Source organism: Vidua macroura, chromosome Z (assembly GCF_024509145.1).
Source record: "Vidua macroura isolate BioBank_ID:100142 chromosome Z, ASM2450914v1, whole genome shotgun sequence".
Taxonomy (NCBI): domain Eukaryota; kingdom Metazoa; phylum Chordata; class Aves; order Passeriformes; family Viduidae; genus Vidua; species Vidua macroura.
In genome coordinates, this window is record NC_071611.1 from 21,482,394 (window position 1) to 21,507,940 (window position 25,547).

General features: G+C 34.7%; 1 protein-coding gene across 1 annotated transcript in view; it reads left to right on the plus strand.

Moving 5' to 3' along the window:
• Positions 1–25,547, plus strand: part of PTPRD (protein tyrosine phosphatase receptor type D) — a 978,753-nt gene that overhangs the window by 873,401 nt on the left and 79,805 nt on the right. Inside the window, exons 29-34 of the mRNA XM_054004205.1 lie at positions 2,142–2,351; positions 5,616–5,776; positions 11,070–11,084; positions 13,392–13,504; positions 21,286–21,405; positions 23,462–23,559. Coding sequence (XP_053860180.1) covers positions 2,142–2,351; positions 5,616–5,776; positions 11,070–11,084; positions 13,392–13,504; positions 21,286–21,405; positions 23,462–23,559 — 717 coding nt within the window. The remainder of the gene's footprint in view (positions 1–2,141; positions 2,352–5,615; positions 5,777–11,069; positions 11,085–13,391; positions 13,505–21,285; positions 21,406–23,461; positions 23,560–25,547) is intronic.

Sequence of the window (25,547 nt, forward strand, 5' to 3'; positions counted from 1 at the left end):
TCTTCAATATTACGGTTCTCTGCTGGCCTCATTTTTATACGACGCAAATAGACTTTAGCTGCTCATTAAACTGTTTAGGAAGAATGAAAGAGAAATATGGACTGCTGATTGTCCTTGAGTAATGAATAATGATTTCTAGTCTCAAATTATGGCCATTTTTTGCTCAGGGGATCCATTGCACTATACCAGCGTTTGTGTCATGGCATTGAAATTGATAGAGGTAAATGGATATAAAATCTCTGCAACAGGGCACAGACACAGCATTAGAGCTGGAAAGCAGTTGATTGTGTAGATGTTTGAAGATGCACCATCCAAATGCCCTCAATGTTAAGGAAGCCTGGATTCAAGTGGTGCAACTTGCTTTCTGTAATATCTGTAATTTTAAATTTAGTCAGTAAGAAGGGGTATCAACAGTATTAAAAGCTTCTTTCTGAGTAGCAGAGTGAATATTAGGTTGCTTTACATGCATTGCAATTGTTAATTTTGCAAAATACAAGATCCCATGAGGGGAAGACAAAAAGATGTGCTCACTAAGCTGAGGCCTAAATCAAGAGAGCATTGAATATGGTGAAGGGCCTTGAGGGGAAGCCATATGTGGAGTGGCTGACATCACTTGACTTGTTCAGCCTGGAGGAGACTGAGGAGAGACCTCGTTGCACTAATAACTTCCTCATGAGGGGAGGTGGAGGGGCAGGCACTGATCTCTTCAATCAGTGGTGACCAAAGGAATGATCTGAAGTTCTGTTAGGGGAGGTTTAGGATGGATATTAGGAAAAGAATCTTCACCCAGAGGGTGTTTGAGCACCGGAACAGGATCTCCAGGGAAGTGGTCACAGCACCAGCATGACAGAGACCATGTGCTTCTGGGCACATGGAATGACTCTTGGGACTGTCCTGTGCAGGGCCAGGACTTGGACTCACTGATCCTTGAGGATCTCTTCCAACTCAGCATATTCTGTGATTCCATGAATCTCTGGAGAGCTTCCCTGACTAAACATGTACTTTGAAATTAACATATATAGTTAAGATCAGATTTTAGTATCTTTTCTTTTTTTATCTCCTTCTCACTCCAGAGATTTGTTTCCTTCTTCTAGAAATGAATTTTATGCTAATCTACTGTATTAGAAGTGTAAGTGTGCTAAAACTAGAAAAGACCAAACAACTAATTAGAAAAATCTGTGATTTAACTATAAGACTACAGGACATTGTATAAGTTTCATAAGCAAAAAACAAGGGAACCACAAAGAGACCTTAAAAGTCATAATTTATCACACAGGAGAAGTTCGGACTCCTTGTAATCAAATCAGACTAATTTTTGTGGGATGCCATTATATGTAAAGCAAAAAAAGTTATTGAAGAACTATTTGTCTGATTTAATAAGTAATTAATCAATAGATTATACTAGCTGAGCTTAAGTTCTTTATTAGTAAGTGTATGTTTTCCAAACTTGAGCCTAGCATCTGATCATATCACAGGTGTACTGATGTAAATTTTAGCTTTGTTTATCAGAAGAAGTGATTCAGTCACCGTTCCTGGGGGTATTCAAAAAGATGTGTAGTTTTGGTGATTAGGGACATGGTTTGATGGTGGACATTGCAGTGTTAGGTTAATGGCTAGAATCAGTCTTAGAGGTTCTTTCCAACGTACTTGATTTTATGATTCTATTCTATGAATCACTTAATACAGAAATAGATAGATAGATAGATAGATAGATAGATAGATAGATAGATAATATAAAAAATAGATTTTTTTAATAGATAAAAATATGTAATATGTCATGTGTATTTATATGTCTTCAGAGAAAATATATTGTTTCCTTATACTCCCTCTCCCAACCTCCTTCTAGACACAACAGTACCTAAAAATTGTTTTATGTTTGTAGTCTGGGCACTGCAATTGCCTCCTAGCATCTTATCCTAACAAGAACAACAAGAATTTAGAAGATTTTGCAATTGATTTAGTGATACTGATATGTCTCATGAAATGTAGATAAATTGTTTTTGTAGTTCGTGGTCATGCATTAAATTTTCTCATTACACTGTCAATAAGTTACGTTAAAATTGTTTACAGTTATCTTTCTGTTCATGCTTGCTCTCTCTCTCTCTCCCCCCTCCTTTCTTTTCCCTCCCTTCATTTTAAAGCTGCTTAAGGAGATAGCTAGGAAACGCAGAAGCATTCGTATTGGGAGGGAAGTTGAATTAAAGCCATATATTGCAGCTCATTTTGAAGTTCTTCCTACGGAATTCACATTGGGGGATAAGAAGCATTATGGTGGATTTGAGAATAAGCAACTGCAGAGTGGTCAAGAATACGTCTTCTTTGTGTTGGCTGTAATGGAGCACTCAGAATCTGTAAGTTAGTTAATGTTTTTCAATATCAAAATTACCTTGTACAATCATGAAAACATTTTTTCAATGCTTATTCCACTTCCCTAAAACTTTTTTTTTAATGTTATATGTCAGAGCATTTTTAAAGTGAGCGTTTCCTTACTCAATGCCCATTAATTCCTTGAACTCTTCTATTCTGTTTGCACCTTTGTGTATTACTTCAGTGTATAACTGAAACCTAAGAGTCACCTTTTATTAGCTGTGTCATGATCCTTTGAAAAATTATAATGTATATCATTTTTGACCATGGACGCAGCTTTTGACACATGACCTTTACAGCAGCATCTGTATTTAAAAGAATTTAAAAGCTGTCTTTTGATGCTACCATTGAATAATGGTCTAGGATATACAGGGTTCTTGGAAAGATCCATTGAACTAGAGACATGCACAGCTACCCTCTTTAGTTACAGTCATTCCATAACAATTTTATCGGTAAATTTTTAGAAAGTTAGAAAATAATTCAATAATAAGGAAAATCCCTGAGGTGAACTAAATAATGAGCTGTCATTTCTCTTTACATAATTCATTTTGTAGTCACATCCCTTTATGCGTGAATTAGCCTAATGCATGTAATGTATTAAAAAAGAAAAAGACAGATATAAGACTTTTGAAAGATGCAATACACATTAGCATTTTAACATACAGTGTGTAATAGTGTATGTTTCTATTTCATAACTAAATCTGACAGGTACATTTGTAGGTTCAATCACTTGAAACTCCAACACAAATACTCTGAATTCTAGTCAAATGCTTGCAGTGTATAACACTGCAATTGCTTTCTTGGTGTCAATGGAATGTGCCTACTTATGCACGATGAGGAGGTAGTTCCACTTTGAATACTTTTAGACATGTAGCTTCATTTGAAAATAAAGTGCCTTCTGCAAGCTCTAACATAAATCAAAAGTTCTCTTTTCACTTTTTGACATGGGTTCCATAGACAGATAATTCTGAAGGTGTTGAATCAGAAAGGTTCAAATTGGAGAAGGTAGGCAGCTTTTTACTATAAAGTTATGAGGCCATAAATCTGTATATCATAAATTACCTATACTAAAATGGATCTTCTCAATATAAAGTGCAGTTTCTTGTGGTTTTTGTATTAATTAAGGTATAAATGACCTAAATGTATTGCTTTGTTAGAAATCAGGATGAAAAAGCAGGAACAAATAGGTTTGTAAACTGATGCATATGGCAAAATGTATATAGGGTCCTACTCTTGAAAGACTTCAAAAGGCATTAATTAACTTAGGTTATCGATAACACATTTCAGCATGCCATCTGAAACATCTGTGTGATTGAGTAGCATTGAGGTAGTCACAGACTGTGAAGAATTTTTTAAGGGTGTGTGAGATTCAGCTTTCAATGACTTTCAGTGGTCCAGTGTATCAGCTCCCAGCATATATAGCTGATTTTGTTTAGGACTACAGGTTCTACTGAAATAACTTGCAAGGGATGTTTTTCTTGATGTTCAGATGTTGCATTTTACATAAGGCTTCTTATTTAGAGAGCACAACATTTCTCTCTTGATTGGTAGAATAGAGAACTTGAATTAAAAGAGGTCATGGGAAGGTCTGAATTTGTTCAACTTAGTAAAATAGGAGCTGGAGAGCTATGATTAAAATCTATAAATATGTTAAGAATGTCATCAAGAGGAAGAAAAAATAAGATAAATTTTTTAAATAATAAATGAGTTTAAATATTTCATTAATACAGGATGGTTTAAAATTGAAAGTGAAATGCTATTTATTGAAGAATAGGTAGTAAGTGTTTATACTGTTGCCCTGAATATCCCTCTATATCTTTTTCCAGGCATTTTTGCTGCAAGAGGAGAAATACAAAGAGTTTCTTCTTGCAGCAATTAACCTTTTTTTATTTCTTGAGAGTACTAAACCTGGGGAAAAAAATCAGTTTACATGGGTGGTTCAGGAATGGAATGTGAAGTCTCCCCACTTTCCAGACAATGATCATAGATAGACTTGAAACATAGGGATGTTTTGGTGGCAGATGCCAGGTGTAGTAAAATGCTATAATATAACTGGAGATTGTTGACATAGGTGCTAGCTCAGTAGCACTTAGTGCCTCAGCTTTGCCAATCCTAATCCTGTCTCAAACCCAGACACTATCATAGCGCAGAGCCCAAAACACAACCAAATGAAGTGCAAAAAACCATGTCTCCTTTGATGACACTTCTCCTGGCTTAGGGCATCTTTCAAAATACAGTGCAAACATAAATGGAAGATAATCTCTTTTAGTTACCTTATTCTGTTTTAGCTGACATTTCTGATCTACTACTGAATCAAGTTTTTAAGTCTTTTGCAAGATCTGTAGTTCAAATCCTAGTTTAGTGCTGATGAAGACACACTAGCACAAACAAGAAGTAAGTACAAACAATTTAGAACTTCTGATTTTACTATAACTCAGAGTTCTTAAAATGGTCCAGTTTTAGCAGGCTGACTCTTCAGCCTCTCTAGTCTGTAATTTTAACTCTGCACTCAGCCACAGATAAAACATCTCAGGTCAGACAAGAATAAAAAAATATTCTCTTACCATGGATTTTATTCTAGGCCAGCTCTCTTGGTTCATAATTCTAGTTTCATCCTTATGAAAGACTGAGTGTTTAGCTTCCATTCATATTCTACAATGAATTCTCCCATTTTTCAGTCTTAAATTCAAGTTTTCTCCACCTTGTGTAGGTATATTCTGTCAGACAGTTTTTGACTGGTCAAAATGCACAGTACTATTGTTGCAAGACCCTTTTCAAGGAACCTCTTACATTCAGTCCCCTTTATTTTTATCTATAGCAGTCTTGTTATGTCACAAGTACCCTTTCATATTGTGCAGGAGGAAAGTGTTAAGCTGGTATGAAACTAAAACAAAACCAAAAATTGGTAACTGATGGGCTATTCTCAGTGTCCTATTCATTTTTTTCATTCTCTACTTAGGTTGCAAAGGTTCTGCAAAGGTTCTGCAAGGTTCTTAGGTTGCAAAGGTTCTGCAAGGACTGTGCTACATGATTTGTCTGCAGGTCATTGCTAATATGTGGAACACAAAATAAAGATGATAATAACAACACAATTTGCAAGTTTGTGTATTGCCTTCAAGAAAAATTGCATCGGTGGTTTGCTGTGTTAATTGCATCATTACCTTCTATACATTTATTTTGGATGTGGGATAGCTAACATTTTAATGCATTGCTTCATGTTTAAGTAAGAATTATTTTTATTTCTACAGACCATGTATGCAACAAGCCCATATTCAGATCCTGTTGTGTCAATGGATCTTGATCCCCAGCCAATTACAGATGAGGAAGAAGGCTTGATTTGGGTTGTTGGACCTGTTCTTGCAGTGGTGTTTATCATCTGTATTGTTATTGCTATACTTCTTTATAAAAGGTAGGTTTACCTTTTAATTTTCTTGCAAGGTATGTTATTTCCCCTCTATATTGGTCGCTTCGTAATACTGTTCCACACTGTATTTTTGTGCTACAATATTACCTGTCATTGCTTTGGAACATTTTGAAATTTATCAATGGCTTCTAGACTGCTGCAGAAAATTTTGACTGAAAGTTTCCAATAATTACAGGTATGTGAGTACATTTTCTGCTGATTACACTGTATTAACTCTATTGCATTTAAATGTTTTTACCACTTTGCATACATTTGTATGCAAAGATGCATTTGTATGCAAAGAAAGTAAATATGTGCTTGCACATAAATATGTATGGAATTTGCACATTTGACTTTTTAGAACTTGTTTATAGATGTATAATAGTAATGCATTAGGGGTTACATTCAGCTTGTTGTTAAATGTGATTTTCATCTCCACTCAAGTAATTTGAATTTCAGCTTTTGACAGTTGGCCTCAATTTGGCAATGTATCTATATGAATTTGGAGCTCTAAACTGAAAGATTAAAGAGACATCAAATAGCTGGTTCCTACTAATCTTGCTATAAGATCAAATTTCACTCATTCTTCTTTCACTCTCTATGACACAGATTTAGTTTTGCTATTACACAAAGGACTTCCCTCTGCCTTACAACATACTCAGTGAAAACTGTGTATGATGCCATAATTTATATGTAGCAGCCTTTTACAGTGTAAATGAGCTAACACGGGTCAAGATACTAAATTAAAACCAAAGAATAAAACTCAAAAACTTTTATATTTAATTCCTAATATATTTTTGAAATATATTGAAAAAGTAGAATTGAGGAATATTACAAAGATGCTGCCAATTTCTGGGGAGGGGGCACACTAGGAATAATTTTATAAAATGAACTGTGTCTTCTAAAACTAATGGCTATGATGCTATTACGTGTGTATAAATATTTAAATCCGAGCCTGTATGCTCTTCCTACCTTTAGTGTCTCCGGTCAAATACCTTTTAAGTTTCATGAAGAGAAATCTCTTCAGGTTTTGGAAAGAATTCTCTGTTTGGCAGTAAATAACCACTCCAGAGTTAACTTCACCTTTAGATTCCAAATAGATACACATTTATAGAATGGTTCCAGGGCTAGAATCATACAGCATCTGTTGCTTGCAGATACTACATCTCCTGAACATTTCTGGTAGTTCACAGTGTCTCAGCCAATCAAATTAGTTACCAACTCAATTTTCTGTCCATCACTTCAAAAACTGGTCATTGGAAATGTGCTAAAAGGGAAAAACTCCTTTCTTCTAATTAGTTTAAAAGTAAATCTTCTCCCTTACTACAAAAGAAATCCAAACTGTAGTATATTAAGCAGATGTGCAACTGCTTCTAGAGTTATTGATTACATTTATGGAACAAAAATAGCAATCTTCTAATCTATTACCAAAAAAAAAAAAAAAGGGGGAATATTCCACATATAAGCAGGTAGAATTTGCTCATCAGTAGTATGAAGACATTGTCATTTGCTGAGAATGGGGGACATGTTTTCCATCTGTTATTTACTACTTGGACTAGAACTGTTTGGGCAACTGTCCATATGTATTTATTTATTTTTCTATTTTCAGCTGTTTACTCTAATTTGTTAAACTGCACTGATTTGGCAAATTTCCTCTGAGAAATTATGACTGCAGTTTTAGCAGTCTGTGATCCTCTATGAGCTTTTATTTCTATAAAAAGGTAGTATATAATTGGATATTTTTTCCAAGAGTAGGCAACCTGAATGCAAGCTTACTGCTAGATTTTGATAGATTTGCTGACTGTAGAAGAGCAATGACAAGACAATTGGGATATTTAACATATCACTTCAGGAAAACAGTGAAGTTTAATTTGTGAGTTAAATAGACAATGTGGCTACAGGAGTTAGATGGGAAAAATATATTAAAGAAACAGGCAAACAAGTAATTTTTGTGGATACAGAAAATTTTACAAGTGTATTTCTAGAATATATTGTGCTATAAGTGCAACAAGTATGATAGTGAGAAAAGAAAATGAAGGTAGAGGGCATCAATCTAGTTATGAACATATATGCAAAAATATTACAGAGGATTTTGTTAAAGAATGTGCAGTGCAAAGAGGACGACCAGTAAATGACTGTGTCTTCTGAAGTGCAAAGAGTAGTAACTCAAATAAAGGTCAACGGTGCTTAATTCCCTCTGTCCATAGAAACCTTTTTGTACAGACTTGGACCACTAAGCTCTTGATTTACAATACTACTTACACATTTTAATTACAATTACAGAGAAATTATGACTGCAGTTTCCAAAAGAATAATTTTATGGAGAGAAGTCTTCCCTTTCTTTAAAATGGGACATTATTAGATAGTGTGGATAAGTTTCATGGGTTGGTTTGAAGTATATTTAACTATTCCAAAGACAAGGAATGCATGTTTGAACTCTTTAATATTTGTTGTTAAGCTGTAAAAAGGTTATTGCCTCTGCATTTACTTTTCCTAAAATCTGAAAGCAAGGATATTTCATGGACAGGTTTTTGGATCATATATTGGAATATAGCCAGAAGGTCATGGCAGCTTAGTAAGTAACAGTAATAGATGAGAATAATACTGAAAAATACCTTTTCTTATCATTGGGCATACAATATGTATAATAGCCAATACAGATGAGGCCAATTAATATCCTGTGTGCAGAAGAACTCACAGATTCACAGAATCATAAGGACATACCTCTGGAGAGTGTCTCATCTCAGCCCTGTTCAGAGCATGGTCAACTGCAGCAGTTTGCTCAGAGGCAAAGTTTTGTACAGCTAAGAAAGGAAACTCAATGACCTTTCTGGGCAACTTGTTCTCATATTCAACTATCCTCACAGTAAAAACTATTTTTTCCTGAGTTACACTTGACTGTGTCTTGGCAAATGGAACTGACTTGGCCATTAACCAGTTCTCTGTCCTTGCAGCAGTGAAACCACCTTGCACTCATAGTAAATGGAGACACTTATTTTGGAGTAGATCTTTCCATCTATTAAACTTTATAAACAATCAAATCAAGAGATTCAAATAAGTTAGATAAATCTTGCTTCCTTTTTGGCCATTTTCTTGTTGACAAGAAAATAAATATTTTCTTTATTTGAAGATGAAGTATCTTATTCAGCACAGTAAGATTTGTATCCAAAATCCCAAACAAAAGCAAATCTGGATAGATAGATGGTGTAAGTCCTAGAGGAAATGCCTAGCCATTAGGAGGTCTGCTTGAGTCACAGATTACATATATTTTATGTGTTTGATACATGTTCAGTTACATAGGATTTGGTTGATTACGAACTTAGTGAATGTTTAAGAGCTCTGGAAATTGTGTGGTGTTCTCAGAAATGGACAAGCTAGAGAGAAAAGTGATTGTCCCCATGATGCATTCTGTCATCTCATTCTCAGGCTTTGGGTGTATTTTTTTTTTTTTTAACAAATTAATTTATGTGGATATTTCTAGTCATTTTTAAGAAATCATCGATTCCCTAATTTCAGTTTTCCACTGATGAAGAGCAAAAGGTTCCTTATTCTAGATCTTTCAATTTCTAAGGAAGAGAAGTTAAAGCCATCTTGACAGACTTTGTATTGTTTGCTTTTATAAAGTGCAGCTTTTTTATTTGATTCAGAAGACTGTAGCCTAAACTTAAATCTTTTGAATATAGTAGCTCCAGCACTCTGAATCATAGCATCATAGATTAGTTTGGATTGGATGGGACCTTTAAAGGTCATCTAGTCCAACCCCCTGCAATAAGCAGGGATATTTTCAGCTAGGTCAAGTTTCTCAGAGCCCCATCCACAGGCCTTTAAAGTACCCAGGGCATCCACCATGTCTCTGGGGAATCTAATTAAATAGTGCTTCATCGCCTTCATCATAAAAAATTTCTTTCTTCTGGCTAGACTGAATCTACCCTCTTTCACTTTAAAACCATTACCCCTTGTCCTGCCATTATGGGCTCTACTGAAAAAGTCTGTCCCCATCTTTCTTATAAACCCCTTTAAGTACCAGAAGGATGCAAGAGAGTCTTCCAAAGCCTTCTGTTGTCCAGGCTGAACAATCCCAGCCTTTCTTGTTCCATCCCCCAATCATTTTTGTGACCCTTTTCTGGATCTACTCCAACAGATCCATGTCTTTTTTGTACTGATGACCCCAATACTGGATGCAGCACTCCAGGCGGGGTCTCATATATGTGGAGTAAAGGGGCAGAATCACCTCCTTTGAACTGCTGGTCCCCTGCTGAATCTTAAGCTATAAGAAGAAATAAGCTTCTAAGAGAAAAAAACCCCACATGTTAAAAAAAAAATTTAAAAAGCACAGAAATGCAAAACAGAAAAATAGGAAATCTTAAGTGATGATGAAGAATTTTAAACACTTTCTCATAATGTGTGTAATCTGGTCATTGCAGATTAAAAGCTATTAAAATATTTGTAGAACCCCTGTTTATTATGAACACAGAGAAAGATAAAAACTGTATTTATAGTGTCTGTGTATAATAGAACACATTGGTGAGAGATAAATAATTTTTCCTGTTTACCTAAACTTTACAGATCATAGATCACTACAGATCTATACAGATCACTGTAGACCTCTAGTACATGGCATTTTTTCTAAACCTAAAAAGTCATGTAATCCTTCATTGGAAAAAGATTTATGATGCCCTTGCTTTCCAGGGTACTGTTAAAATTTATTGATATTTTATTACCTGGTTTTGTAAAATAGTTTTAGAAATTTTCATTTATTTTTATTACTTTTTTTTTTTAATTTATTACAGGTTTTATGTGTTTCATATATTTAGCCTTTTTCATCACTTCCTTTTCTCTTCCTCTTCTCCCTTTCTCTTCTTCCCATTCTAGTCTGCCCTCCACTTTCATTTTTCCTCTTTCCCTCCTCTCATCTCTGTTCTCTCTAGAAAGAAAGAGGGAGCTGCATCTCAGTGAGAAGTAATTTTTCAATCTAATGTTAACATTACTTTCACGGCTCAAATTAAACACCCATTCTCCATTATCTCACTGGCTAAAATTTGAAGTCTTATTTCTTGGCAGATAGAGGTGTATTTTTCAACAGAAGATTCACTTTGGACATGACCTTGGGTCCACCATTAATTCTATGATTTCCAAGAATTGAATATTTTGATGAGCTGCCATAGCTTAATTTGGTTTAGTTACATATCTTTACTACAAATCAAAATTTCTTGTATCTCCTATTTTCATGATTATTCTCTGTGCTGGTGGTCAACTAACATTTCACCTTTTCTTCCCTCCTTGCTGCATTAAAATGGAGCAGTAAACCTGACAGGTGAGAAGTGAAAAATAATCACTCTTCATTTAATACAGAAAAGGAGAAAAAAAAGGAAAAAAGTCATCATGATAATGATCTAAGACAAAGCATCTGTCAGTCTTAAGTGAATGTAGGCAGTAATCTATCAATGAGGGCAAATGCAAGATTTGCTATGTTATTTACAGCACTGAAAATAATGTAATACAAGCAGCAGAGTTTCACTGAGGTTTTTGTGTGTCTCCATGGGGTGAATTTTCAAGAGATAGCAGAGCTTGGCAATGGTCATATGATTTTAGTGATTTGTGTTTTAGTGATGTGCAGGGAGTGGTTGTACACAATAACCAAAGTTCTTGAAGGAATCCATGGTTGTAGTTGAGGCATTAGCTGCTCTAAATGTTCATAATGTCCAATATACATAAACTCAACACTGACTTACAGTTCTACCAGTGAAAATGATACAGTGATATAATTTTTCCTTTCTGGAATTTTTTCCCCACCTATCTCAGAATCATTGTATTGTCTGGAAAAATTGAGATGTCTTCTACAGGCTGGAGAGATTAAAAAAACCCAGAATATTCCTCCAATCAATAATACATAATAAACCATTATGTTATTCTATAAGTATTCAAAATATTCAGATACATGATTGGAAGATATTTTAGTGGTTTTATTAGATTAATATGAAATTGCAGCCTGGTACTAACTTTCAAGTGGAAAAAAATTAAATTAAGCTTGTCCCTGGACAATTCCAGAAACTTAAGGACACTTAAGACTCCTAGAGTTAAAGACAAGGAGGTACAGGGTAAAAGACTTTCTGAAAGCTATATCACACAACTTCAGTAAGAAGAAAGAGCACTAGGGCCAAGTGACACTGTGAAAGGAGCTTGGAATAGTCAAAATCAAAATAAAGGCATCTCAGATGAGTTTATATGTACTATATTTTTTTAAGACTAAAAACAGAATAATCAGATTTAAATTTTTATTGCTTCACTGAAGAGAAATTAATACATATGTTAAGGTATTTGCTGGAGAACAGGTGGAGTGTTTTTACAGTAAAACTTTTTCTTTTTTCCAATAAAATCATAAGACTAGTGACTTTCAAAAATTCAGGCAATGATGTTTGACTTTTTTGCATAAATTTTGAAATCTCACTGTATGTCACCTAGTCTTCATTATTTCGAAAGCAGCAAGAAATTGACTGGAGTAATAACAGATTTATCATTGTCACATTGTGAGTCAATGAGGAAAAAGAAAGTGTTATGTTAATGTTAATATTGAGCACCTGGAAAACATTCTGCTATCATTACCCTTAAAATAATCTCAGTTCTGTTTTCACAACATAACTCTTCCTCTGTTTGCTTCTTCATTTTATTTTATATAAAAAATATTAGCCCCATTCTTTTTTCATTCAGGACCCCACAGATAACTTGTGAAGAAAGATTTCACTGTCTGTATAAAAATGCAGAGTGGTAGCTATCCTTCATGTAACATGGTTCTCCATGTTTTACATCAGATAATGGTACATACAGATAACAGAAGTCAGTTTTAACAAAAATGTCAGTGAGAACACACATGGATTTTGCTTCTCTCTAGAGAAAGGGAAACATAGACAACTTTCTTCCTCTTTTTTCTCTTTCATTCTGTCAATTTTTTTGTTTTATTTTCCTTCCTTTGCAGTGAAAGTATTCATTTGATTAGAAATATTCATACAGATCTAAGACTTGAATATACGTAGACCTGATAAGACATATGGAGATTGCATATTTCAGCTCTTACAGAGATGAGAGGAAACAGAGCAAATTCTTACATCCTGGAAAGTGAAAAGAATAGATGTCTTCTCAAATAGGTGTCTTCTGTACTGTTTTTTCTCATATTAAAAATACCTAAAGAATGCATATTATTTTTTATAGCAATGCAGAGCTCTGTGTATTAGATAAGAAATATTTAATGACAATTACTTGGGGTGGTCTAACTCAAGAGTTGGCTGCTTTTTTATAAAGGTATAGCTAGGTAGCATTTCAAATAGGAGAATTGTCTGAATTTTTATAGGTTTAATGTTATAAAAGTAAAGTATTAGGATGACCAGAAAAATGTTCTGGAAGAGCAGTTTAGGGCAGAATGCAGCTATTTTCTCTCTGACCATTTTACCACTGCAAATTGTAGGTACCTACCCACCACACATAATTATATTACCTTTGCACTGCATCAAATACTTTTTCAGAAATAAACATCTTTGCCTTTAGAATATAATGCCAAACATTCAGGAACCTTTGTGAAGCTAACATGTCTGTCTTCTGTTTATGTGTATTCACCTTCTCCATGCAGGAAGAGGGCTGAATCTGATTCTAGAAAGAGCAGCATACCCAACAGCAAGGAGGTCCCCTCTCACCATCCCACAGATCCAGTTGAGCTGCGACGCCTTAACTTTCAAACTCCGGGTAAGCGACAATAATATCTCACTGAGACCTCTGTGATCACAGGCTGATTACTGATGCTATTGCAAAAAAGAAATATGGATTATTTGAAAATATGTATTTTGATCAAGGGTTTCAGGGGGTGTTTTTTTGTTTTTGCTGCAAAATATGTTTCTCCATTAGCTTTTGAAATAATTAAGTAATTTCTTTAAAAGAAAAGCCTGCTTGAAAAAAAATTTGAAGTTTTGTAAAAAAAATCTAAACGACACATATGCTGTATGAGTGTGCTTTATCTGCTGAAATTCCAACTTAATCCTAACAATGCTAGAAAATATTACTAGGAAATGTACATCCCTCTGTTTATTAATGATATTTTTATGGACACTTCTTTATAAATAAGCTTCCCTATTATCTACTGCATTATCAGGTAATATATTAACATCATTGTGAATTCCACTGGTTTGCAAATGTACAATACAGAAGAGAAATACATAACTAGATAAATGGTCTTGATGTTGAAAATAAGGCTGTATGGTATGGTCAAGGAGGATATGAATATGTCAGCAGTTTTGAGGTCAGAAGGAACACACTCTCAAATACTTTATTTTTTTTTTTTTCATTAATCACTGTTTTATTAAAGCTGTTTAATCTGATAGTCAAGAAGCACAAAGAGAGAAATATTTAAAATATTATTTTTACCACCAGGACTCAACTTGGACTTAAATTGGCTTTGTTTTGATTATGTCCCAATAGACTTGTTTTCTACTACGATATATTTGCATGGAGTCTGATGCTAATAAGATGCCAAATCTTCCTGAGCCTCATGTTTTTGTCAAGCTTACTATATTAAGTAAAAAAGGTTATGAATTCAAGTTCATAAAAGCAGGAAATGGAGTGCTTGAGATGCTGAGAATTAGCTGCTGAAGTTGACATGATAAATGCTATTAAAGGGTTAAGTGAACATGCAAATCTCATTCCTGATCTTCTAAATAATGACTGCATTGCGATGATGTTGCCCTAGAAGGAGTGTGTCTGCAGTTTAATGAATGTGGCTAAAGACCCACACTTCATGCACATGGCAGAAATAGAAAGGGAAGAGTCTGGAGGCTTGACTTTGGCTCCAGCCTTGCTTTTTCAGTCTGTTGCAGTACACCGCTCCGAGCAGCTGGAGCAAATCAAGTGCGTTTCAGGAGCACATCTTCTAATTTAATTTCATCTCAGTGTAGGAATCTTGTTGACATGCTCTGGGACCTGTTTTGCGTAGGAGCTTAAATATAGTAAATGCAAGTAATTGAAAGGTTTTATTCAGTGTCCTTCTGAGGCTACAATTTCAGTGGTGGCTCATTGTTTCTGGGTGAAGTTTTCATCTGTTAGTCAGCACTTTTGTAAAAATTTTAAAGGTTTTTACAGTGAAAGAAATATACATACAAATCTTGGAAATATGACAAGAACGAATATTGTTCTTAAAGTCTAGCTTATGCCTAAAAGTAATTGTTTGTATACAGATATATAATGAGTAGAGTAAATGGCTTACTAGAATTACAGAATTTTTTTGTTTACAAAACAAAAATCATTAACTCCAAACTAAAACCATTAACTCCAACCATTAACTAAGCACCTTATGTTCAACAATAAACCATGTCCTGAAGTGTGACACCCACATGTTTTCTGAGCACTCCAGGGCCAGTGATTACATCACTTTCCTGGGAAGCCTGTTCCAATGCTTGATGATCCTTTCATCATGAAGAATTTTTTCCTAATATCTAATCTGAACCTCCCCAGCGTGCCTTGAGGCCATTTTCTCTTCCTGTATCACTTGTTACCTTGGAAAAAGAGAGTGCCCCCACCTTGCTTCTTTCAGGCAGTTGTAGAGAGCACAGAGTCCCCTCTCAGCCTCCTTTTCTCCGGGCTAAACACCCCCAGCTCCCTCAGCTGCTCCTCATAGAACTTCTGGTCCAGACACTTCCCCAGCTCCATTGACCTTCTCTGAACATGCTCCAGCACTTCAATGTGTTTCTTGGAGTGAGTGCTCCAGAGCTGAGCACCGGATTTGAGGTGTGGCCTTACCAGTGCTGAGTACAGGGGGACAATCCCTGCCCTGGTCCTCCTGGCCACACTATTGCTGATACAGGGCAGGATGTCAGGATGATCTGCTCAATGACCTTCCCCAGCATCAAGGCCAGGTAGTTTCCTGGATCCTTCTTCCTGCCCATCTTGTTGATGGATGTGCTATTTGGAAACCTCCAGTCAACAAGAACATCCCCGTTAGGGAGGACTGCTGGTACATGAGGGAAGGAGGCCCAGTGAGTACTTTAATCAACTCCCTTGCTACCCTTGGGTGTATCCCATCCAGTGTCACACAGTTGTGCATGTCTAAGTGGTGTAATAGGTTGCTGACCATTTTTTTTCCAGGATCAGGGGGACTTAATTCTGTTCCCCATCTTTGTCTACCAGCTCAGGGGTCTGGATACCCACACAACAGTTGATATTGCTATTAAAAATTTAGGCAAAGAAGGCATTAATTACCTCAGCCTTTACCTCATCAGTTGTCACTGTGTTTCCCTCTTCATCCCATAAATAATGGAATAATAACTAGATAGATAAGCCTAATTTTCTGCACTCCATTTATTTAAATGGAAAATCTTACCTATCTATTTAATATTCATAATAATTAAAATGAAACATGAGAGGAAAAAACCCCACTGCCAAGTGCTAACATATAAAATTAATTTATTGTAATTAATTCTTAATTTACATTGGGAAGGTAAAGTTATTAAGAAATGGCAAAATTTGTGGCACTTGTAGACGCTATGTAATTCCACATCATTGATCTGAAAAGAACTGGAGAGGATTTAAGGCTTATTTTTTCTTGCAGGGCTATAGTTTATCTGTGAAGTTTGCAGTTTTCTGTGAAGCTATTTGAGCAAAACATCTGCGATCTGTTTCTACTAGGAACTCATATCTTCTATGCTATAATCCTTTTCACAGACTGGAGTATTACAATTACTATTAAAAATACAGTACATCAAATGATGTTATTTTTCCCTATTATTATCCTTAATATCCCTAGACACAAGTCAGGCCATTATTCTACTCAGCATACAACCAAATATCAAGGAGAAAAATCTTACCAAATCAAAGTAGATTTGTCTTACTCTGTTACACTTGCTAACTAACATGGTCTTAATATGTAAACAGTCACAGTGAAATCAAGGTACAGTTTTTTGTTAGTAAAAGCAGAATCTCACTTAAATTAGCTTCAATTAGGGCTACCATGTCATTAAAATCTCACTGAGTTTAACTTAGGTGTTTAGATCCTCCAGGAATATTTATCCATCTCTCAGCTGGCAACACACCATCAAATAATAAGTAATAAATTTTTTTTAAGATGAGCATAGAGAAACTACAGAAAGGCTATACATTCAGGATATCAGCTTTGTTGGGTTTGTTGTTCTTTCACATTCAAATGTATGAGTTTTATTTTATGTAAGTCTGTAAGGACTAGATAGGGTGGTACTCCAAAGGAGGCAACTGAGGGAAGGGGGTAGGGCTGATGTGGTTATGTGTTGGACTCCTTTTACTGAGAAATCTGCTGTTTCTCTCATAAAATGAGGCATTTCTCAACATTGCCTACAGATAAAACAAGGGATAGAGTGGTGAATGTACTTTCAGTACATGTGCATCAAGGTAGATTATTTGACATAGTTGTTATTCTTATTATTTATTTCTTTAGATTATGAAAGCATCTACAGTTTGCTTGGAGCTTTCCAGGCAGACCAACTACTTCCAGTGGGAGAGGAAAACAATTTTGGAATGAATCCATAATGTACAGAAGTGTTAGAGAAAAAAAAAATCTAAATTACATTGGCATATCTGGACAGTTTTCATTCACATTGGAGAGGTGAATGAGACACTCCTACAAAATTTTGGATTGCCATAAATTTTAGTACTTTAGAAGATTTCTAAACAGCCACATTCCAAAACTGCTATCAATCATATATTTTGTATAAGGAAAGACCTGATCAGATACAGATATCAAAATAATTTGGAACCTAAGTCCTTGGGACTTAGGAATTTCAAATTAGGAAATTTGAATTTCTAACCACAATTTTAAATTACTCCCAATACAGATTAGGTATAGGTTTTTGACAAAAAAAAATATAAGAAAGCAATATTTTATCTTTGGTGATATTTATAGAATCATTTCGGTACAAATACATTGTACTTGTCATAAAATTTTCAATTCAGCATGAGGATGTTATAAAATTTCAGTCTAAACTATCAGCACAGGAAATGTCTTGCTTTCCTTTCATTTTTAATTGTCTACATTCTTCAATAACGTAAGGAGATCTAAAGAGCTCTAACCTAAAGAGTTTCCTATCTTACCTTGTTCAGAAAGGATCAAATTTTTTTTCTGGCTTCCCTTCTCATTGGATGAAGTAACTCCATAGATAACTTTCACACTTTGCCTTGACATTTGGAATAGCCCACAGTTCTGTATCTGAGACCAAGATCCCAGGTCCGTGTGTGTTATCCAAAAATGTGTATGTGTTAGATAAGCCCATATGCCAGTGAGTGGGTCACAGCAGTGCCAAGTTCTCTTTGAGTAAACATGAAAATGCCCAATCTCTCAGTAGGATTTCATTTTCAATTCTCTTATTCTTACATAACTGGAATAGCTAAAGAAAAGTCTATCACATTCTTACCTTTCTACAAGTTGCCTGTGAAACACAGAAGATCATTAACCTGGTACACAAATTTTAGAGGTCTCTATGCCACATAGGAGAGTTAAGGTAAAGAAGGGGTAATAATTAAGCCTCACAAAAGGTTTCATCACATAAGGCAGACTGGTTGTGCAGAGGAAAATTAACTGAAATTAAGTAGCTTGAGTGGATTCTAAGAGATCCAAGGCCCAGGCAGACTTCAATCTGCCAATCAGCCAGAGAAATAAATTGAGTCATGCATCAAAAGTGACTGGTTTTTTTATCTTCATCCAACTATAAAATGTGTCACACTTATAAGTAATTTTTGTAATTGGGTGCCAATCAAACAATTATCTCATTATATCTTATGAACTAAATAAGATGCTTTTAAATACAAGAAAAATAAATAGAGTCATTACAGCTCTAAGTTAAAGACTTTTTTTTTCTAATTAGATAAGTGCTCACTTATTCCCTGAGTTGCTAAGGAATTGCCACAAACTTATTTCCATGATAAAGAAGAAAAAGCATTAAACATGTTCAGAGGAAAAGGGTGCAAACAAAAAAAAAAGGTGGAAAAAGTGATGTCTGGATTTAGTTACCTGCTTTGCAAGACAACAGAAATTTTTTGCACATTTTGTCCGCTCAGCATCTGTTTATGAGAATCATGAGAATGCTGAAGGAAGTACTGTGCTTTGTCTCCAAAAGACAGACTAAAATGCTTTCTCATAGTGAGCCATCATACATATAGCTCTTCTTATGCACGTGTCTCACATAGAGGATTTAGGCACCTAAGAGAGGTACAGCTCCTGATGAAAACAGCACTTCTCTGATACCCAATTTTGCTTTGAAACCTGGAGGAACCCAGAATCCGCTTAGCTAGGAGATGAAGTTGAAAATTCTTCTCTTCACAAGAGTTATCCCTTTCCCCCCCACCCTGGCTTTTAGATCATAGCTTTTGTGACATCTTATTGTATTTGACATTTTTAGATCAAGACCTACAAATTATGTTTCCCCTGTTCTTGCTGTAGGTGACTTTTAAACGTCACTCAGAAGTGGTGCTTCTGCTATGAGGCTGTGGAGATCCTAAAGCTCCTTGTTAAAGTTCGGTCTTTGTTGCAGAAAAAGATAAACTGTTTTTATTCCAGAATAATTGATCAAGTTTTAAAGAACATAAAATAGTCTGGAATAAAAGTGGCATAATTTTGCAATATTATATATGCATTTGCAATTGTTTTAGAATAGCTGTTGCAGAATGATATATTTCTCTAGAGATCGTCTTGTAAATTTGTCTTTGTAATTTCATGCTCTGGCCTAGCTCTAGCTCTGTGAAAATGAAATTTTAAAGTAACAGTAATTTTCATGTACTAAGGCATTCTTGATAAATTTTCATGAATGCTGAATTCCTACTGAATAAGGGTCATCTTAACTTTTTTCTGTTTTCCATGTCAGAATTTAAAGTAGGTATTTTTTTAAATCTTTTTGATAAGTCTTAACAACCACTGTTACTTATTACTTCCTTTTTCTATAAAGGGATATCTTAATAACATAGATTAGTATGTAAAAGAGTGTTCTGTATTATTAAATAAAAATGAGAAGTTTGTAAAGTCACAGACAATTAATTCAATGTGGACCTAAAGTGCCACTCATTTCTTAAAGAAATTTCTGTGACAATTATGTGTCACATTTTCACTTCATGTAGATTATAATCTGTATACTAGCAGATTTGCTCTTTAATTTGTAACTTTGTTCTTGTTTATTGTGGGTATGTGAACCTAACTGTTCCAAATTGGTAAATAAATGTATGTGTCATAAATGTTTCTAAAAGCCTTTATCATAAAACCCTGACAACAACAAAATCCTAATTTAATGCACTAATGACAAGCCTAAAACATACACTTGATTAATTGTGATAAAGGAATATAATTAACAGGTTTAATGTCTGTTAAGATGTAGATGATTTCTGACCTTGCTCTCTTAGTTTGTAAATAAAATTTTTTAATGGGTACAATTTTAACTGTGTTTTGCATGTGGTGGTTTTGAGGGTTTTCTTTTCTTTGAGTTTTCAGGTGTTTTTATCTCTTTTTTTTTTTTTTTTTTTAAAAAGAGATACTGTACTTAAAAGAATTTGAAAGCATGTTTCAGCATGGTATTTCTTTTGACTTTTTAGCATGTCACAGGACCTGTTGTAATTTAGCTGTATTTTGTCTTTAAGTTTTTGTGTTGTCATGACATGTGTTGATTGGTGTGGGAGTGTGTCATCAAATAAGTGTATTTTCTTATTTGTAACCACAAAAAGTGAGTTTAGCTCTATTTTAACTGGGATCTTTTGAGTCAAGTTCCACACCTGCTCAATTGAAGCCTCATGCTTTTGCATGAGGTGTGATGACATCTTAGGATGTTTATTCATAGCATATTCTGTTATGATTCACAGACTGATTACATAACAAAAGCCCTCCAGCAGTTCTTTTAAAAAAAAAACTACTTCTACCGTATCAGTAGAGCCCATTTTATGTATTTAAAGTATCAGAATAGAACAAATGCAATTACTTTGTAAGTTAGCTGCCAAATATTGTTTGAGGAAAGTTATTCAAAATGTAATTGCTGAAAATGAGACGTAGAGGAAGGGTTTAAAGGCATTTAAAATTTGTCAGTTTCCGAATTTGTAAGTAGTTCCTCCTTTTGCTTTAGAAAAATTTACCTTTAAATTTCTTATTTGCACAAATTGTTTAATGTAAAATCTCCCCTTGGAAATGTCAAGTGTTATATAGAGAAGCGTATAAATAAAAACAATAAAAAAAAAAGAATGGGTGTTTGGCATCTTTAGAAAAATACTCCTTCACAGTAAGTTAATTATTATGATTTGTATTCAAGATGCTCGTGATTTAGTCAGGTTCACTGTGTGATGAGTGAATCTCATACTCGCTGCGTTTATGACCTGTATATTTACAGTAGGGTAATTGCACCTTTAGATATCTTAGTTGAGTTACCAGACGCTGTTTTGTGCATGTCTGAAGTGCCTGTATGTACAAGATGATTGATTATGATGGTCTACTGCTGTTACTAATTTGTTTCCCATTTCCAATTGGCTTTTACTTTTTACAGCTTTGAGCAGTAATTCAGTCCCATACGCCTCCCTGATTGGCTCTGTGTCCTCCCTCTCTAGCCAAACTACCACTCAGTCCTTATATGATAATAACTCTCTCCCACGATTCGCTCGAAAAGGTCTAAACATCTTTGTCTCTATTATTTTCTCTGTTCAAGCACTGTTTTAGATGTACATCAGTCCACCTCCATTTCTGGATCAATCTAGAATTCTCTTGTGCCTTTTCACCCACATATTTTCCATAGGGGTGCTTGATCTGGATCAATCCGTCTAATTATTAGATGACTGTCACCCACACTCATTTTGAGAGTAGTCAAGCCCTAAGTAAAATTTGTAAGAAAATGGGAGAGAAGCAGAGCTGCAGCAAATAAATTCGTACTTAGAGACTAATTTTTTAAATTGAAATTTTTAAGGAATCTCCCCACTGATCTGAATATTCTGCTGAATAGTTGACTGGCAACTTGCCTTAATGTCTTACCATCACAGATGTGTTGTGAAGATTCCCTAAAACATATATATAGGGTCAGAAGAATTAGGGCCAGCGCTACTGGACATTATTTTGGAGTCTATTACGATGCTTGAAATGTCAAAGAATCCAAAATAAAACAGGAATTGAAAACAAAATTAGAAGAATTAAAAGAATTAAAGCACATACTATAGGTGACTGTGTTGTAGCCACATGGTCATTTTCAGCTATGTTTAAAGGAAATACAAGTCAACTGTCTTAGGCATGCTCTTGAAAGTCACGGTGACAAAGTAAACTGCATTGTGCAACATACCTTCCAGCTTGAGCCCCCTTGAGTCATCAGTGTTTCCCTTCGTAATTTCAAGAGATCCTGGGGTTCACTAGCTTAACTTTTTCTTGCCAGCTCTGATTTCTTCCTTAAGTTATTGAAACCTCACTTTCATTTTAGGTGTGATAGTCTAAAATATGAAGAGAAGAATGTAAGCATTTTGGAGAAAGCTCACAAAGAATAATAGCTTGAAATAAATATGTGCACAAAATTTTGCCTGTCAAATCTTAAGCTGGCAGATTGTTCTAGCTGACCCCACATCTTTTCTATCTTTTTTTTTTTTTTTTTTTTTTTTGCCTTGCTGTCCCTGTACCCCCTTACATACCCATCTGTACTTCCAACTGCAAGCTCTTCTTTTTCACTTAGTATCTTCATCAGTGGACAAAGATGTTTACACCTGAAGTAGATTGTAGGTACTTTTAGAGGTTGATAAATGGGGTTAAAGATTAAGCATATTTTAAGGTACTAGTGCAGTCAGCATGTGAGTCCAGCCAAAATGTACAACCCCTGCCTCTACAATCTGCTACTAGTGAAAACATTTTTGGAGTTCTAATTGTCTTACGTCCAATGTTGTCTTCAGTGACTGTTGTCTTAAAGCAGTGATGCATGTTGTTCTAGTCATTCATAGCTGCATGTCAGTCACCTCAGAATTCTGTAAAATACTTAAGTATTTCTAATTTAGAGTATACAGTCTTCTATACCTTGATGCATTATTATTATTATTATTATTATTATTATTATTATTATTATTAAATCTTTCAATTTCATTATTTTATGCTTTATTTTATAAGTTAGTTTTACGTTGGTTTAGGTTTTTTTTTACCATTTCCTTTGCAGGTTCAGGTGTCTCTGGTTACATTGGTAACCTTCATTATTCAAGTTTGTTTTTCTTGATTACACATAAGTCACTTTGTTTTCTGTCAAAATACTATTGTGTCCTCTTTAGGGCTCTTTCAGTGTCGGTTTCTCAGTTCACATTTCCTCATCTAATTCAATAGAGTTTTCATTTCATGCTTTTCAGTAGAAGGAGTTTGAAATTACATTAAGAGTCATTATTCAAACCATAGGTCAACATCAGGTCTAACTGTTTCATTTTTCCATGCCTAGCTAAACTCATTGACACACATGACGCTAGCTCTTTCCTCTACACTAGGAATGTTAGCTTTGGGAATACGTTTGGTGACTTCTTTTAATTTGGCTTCAGAGCTCATCTATGCAGAGCATGTCCTGCTTTGAGTAACCAAACTATTTGCCTGCTTCTCTCACATATGACATCTTTACACATTTATACACATTCTAACTACTGCATTTTCTAAATTTTAAAGCAATGCCATCACTGTAGTTTACTTAAATTTTTTTTTTCTTCTTTCTTGTTCAACAGGTATGGCCAGTCATCCCCCAATACCTATCTTGGAACTTGCAGATCACATTGAAAGATTGAAAGCAAATGACAATTTGAAGTTCTCACAGGAATATGAGGTAATTTCCCCCACTTCTTCACTATTCAAATTTTAAATGTCATGCTTGCTGTTTCCAAGACTTCTTTCTGATATGGTGCCCAGTTTGTATGATATTAAAACAATGATAAAAAATTGGTGTAAAAGGACTACATTGGTGGGGTGGCTCTTTCACTCGTAAAATCCTGTTCTCTTTTTATAACGATACATGTCAGGTGGATTCCATGGACACATACTTGAAGTAATGTGTGAATGATACAGCATAGACTTGTTTTAATATACACAGCCATATCTCTTTCCTTCAGTTTAAAGATCCTTAGATTATTTTAAAAATCTCCTGTATAATGTTGACAGAACACATACAGCAAAAGCTCCAAAGAAGGTTCAGTCTTCTGCTTTAGTTTTTTAGATGAGATAAAAGGGTTTGCAAGTGCTTGTTGTCTCTTCTAGTGTAGCAGTTTCAGGACATTGTATTTTCCTCCTGTCAACAATACCACTTTGATGAATTGTGAATGACAGTCTAGAAGAGCATGAAAGAATTTAACTGGAAGACAGTAATCATTTACCAGCCACCTTGTCAGTAACCCATGGAGTATATAGATATTGCTATAGCGGAGGGTAACAGCCTCTCAGGTCAGTAATTTGTGGCAAAAGGGACATAGGGAGCCATCCATTAAACCTGGTAAAGTATAGCAGTTACTTTAATGCCAAAACATTGTCCATGTCAAACATATGTGGATCAAGTATACACTGAACCATCAATAAAGAAGTGCTTCTATAGATCAGCTATAGGTGATCATGTCAGTGATGCAAGGATTAACATCCCCCAGAGAGATCACTGACACTATTTTCTTTATGGTCTGTTGTGTCATTAATCCTTGCTTAAAATCCTTCAACACTTTTTCAGGATGGTGGAGTGAAAGCCTGAGTTGCTCTTATTTTTTTGGGACCTCACATTAGTTGCATTTGAATGTTCGTATGGACACTGGCAGTGCAATAAAAAACACTCAAGATGACTTTCATATTTTAATTTCATAGTAACATGTTACTGCAGGGTACATGGAAACCCTATATATTTCCATTGTATTTTAAAAGTCTTGACAGAAGATGTTAAAAATTGATACTAAGTACTATGATGAAGAACTACAATTGCTTATTTTCTAATTGAATGTAGTATTCAGAAAGTCTTTAAGACTACTTTAAGAAATAATCTCATTAGATATTAAAAGGAAAATACAGTTTCAACAATTCCTGGAAATAAATTTGTTGAAGAGCAACTTAGGATTGCTGTTTACTGTTTCTGTCACACAAAAAAATGTGGGAGAATCTCCTTATTTTTCTATGTGAAAACCCCATGTTCTTAAGTATGGATATTGTAGAATATAAATAACCAGGCAGAAATTTATGTTGCAGAATGTTCACCATAATAAAAGATAATGTTTGGTACAAATTTTAAAACCATTTCCTGTTGTATTATGGGCAAATTAATTGTTTTTTTTCAGTGTAGAAAATCCCAAGCCATTTACAAATCATATAATATAGTATAGTTTCTATACAAATAAACAATTCAGCTGTACAACATCTTGAACATGGTGGGGACATGACATGGTTTTCTTATGCTGTAATAGAAATGAAAAGTTTTGATGTTTTGTATTATCTCTTTCTTAATTAAGTAATTAAAATAGTCTTGAGAGTGTAATTTTAATAATTTCTAGCCAATATTGAAAGATGCATTAAATTATTTAGTTCTTAATATCTTCTGACCCCACAGAAGTTTCTCTAGTCTGCGTAAACAGGACAACTTCCACATTCTGTCTTTCCTTCATTTGTTTGGGGTTCTTTTCCTCTTTTTTTTATCTTTATAAAACATACCATCTGGAGCAGAATGGTCCGACATTGAAGATTAGAATATGGGCAACTCTGGGTCAACATCAAACTTCATTCATATTGCTTTACCCAAGAAGGTTCAACATTTATCTTTGAAATTACAGCTTTAGAGATACTACTTCA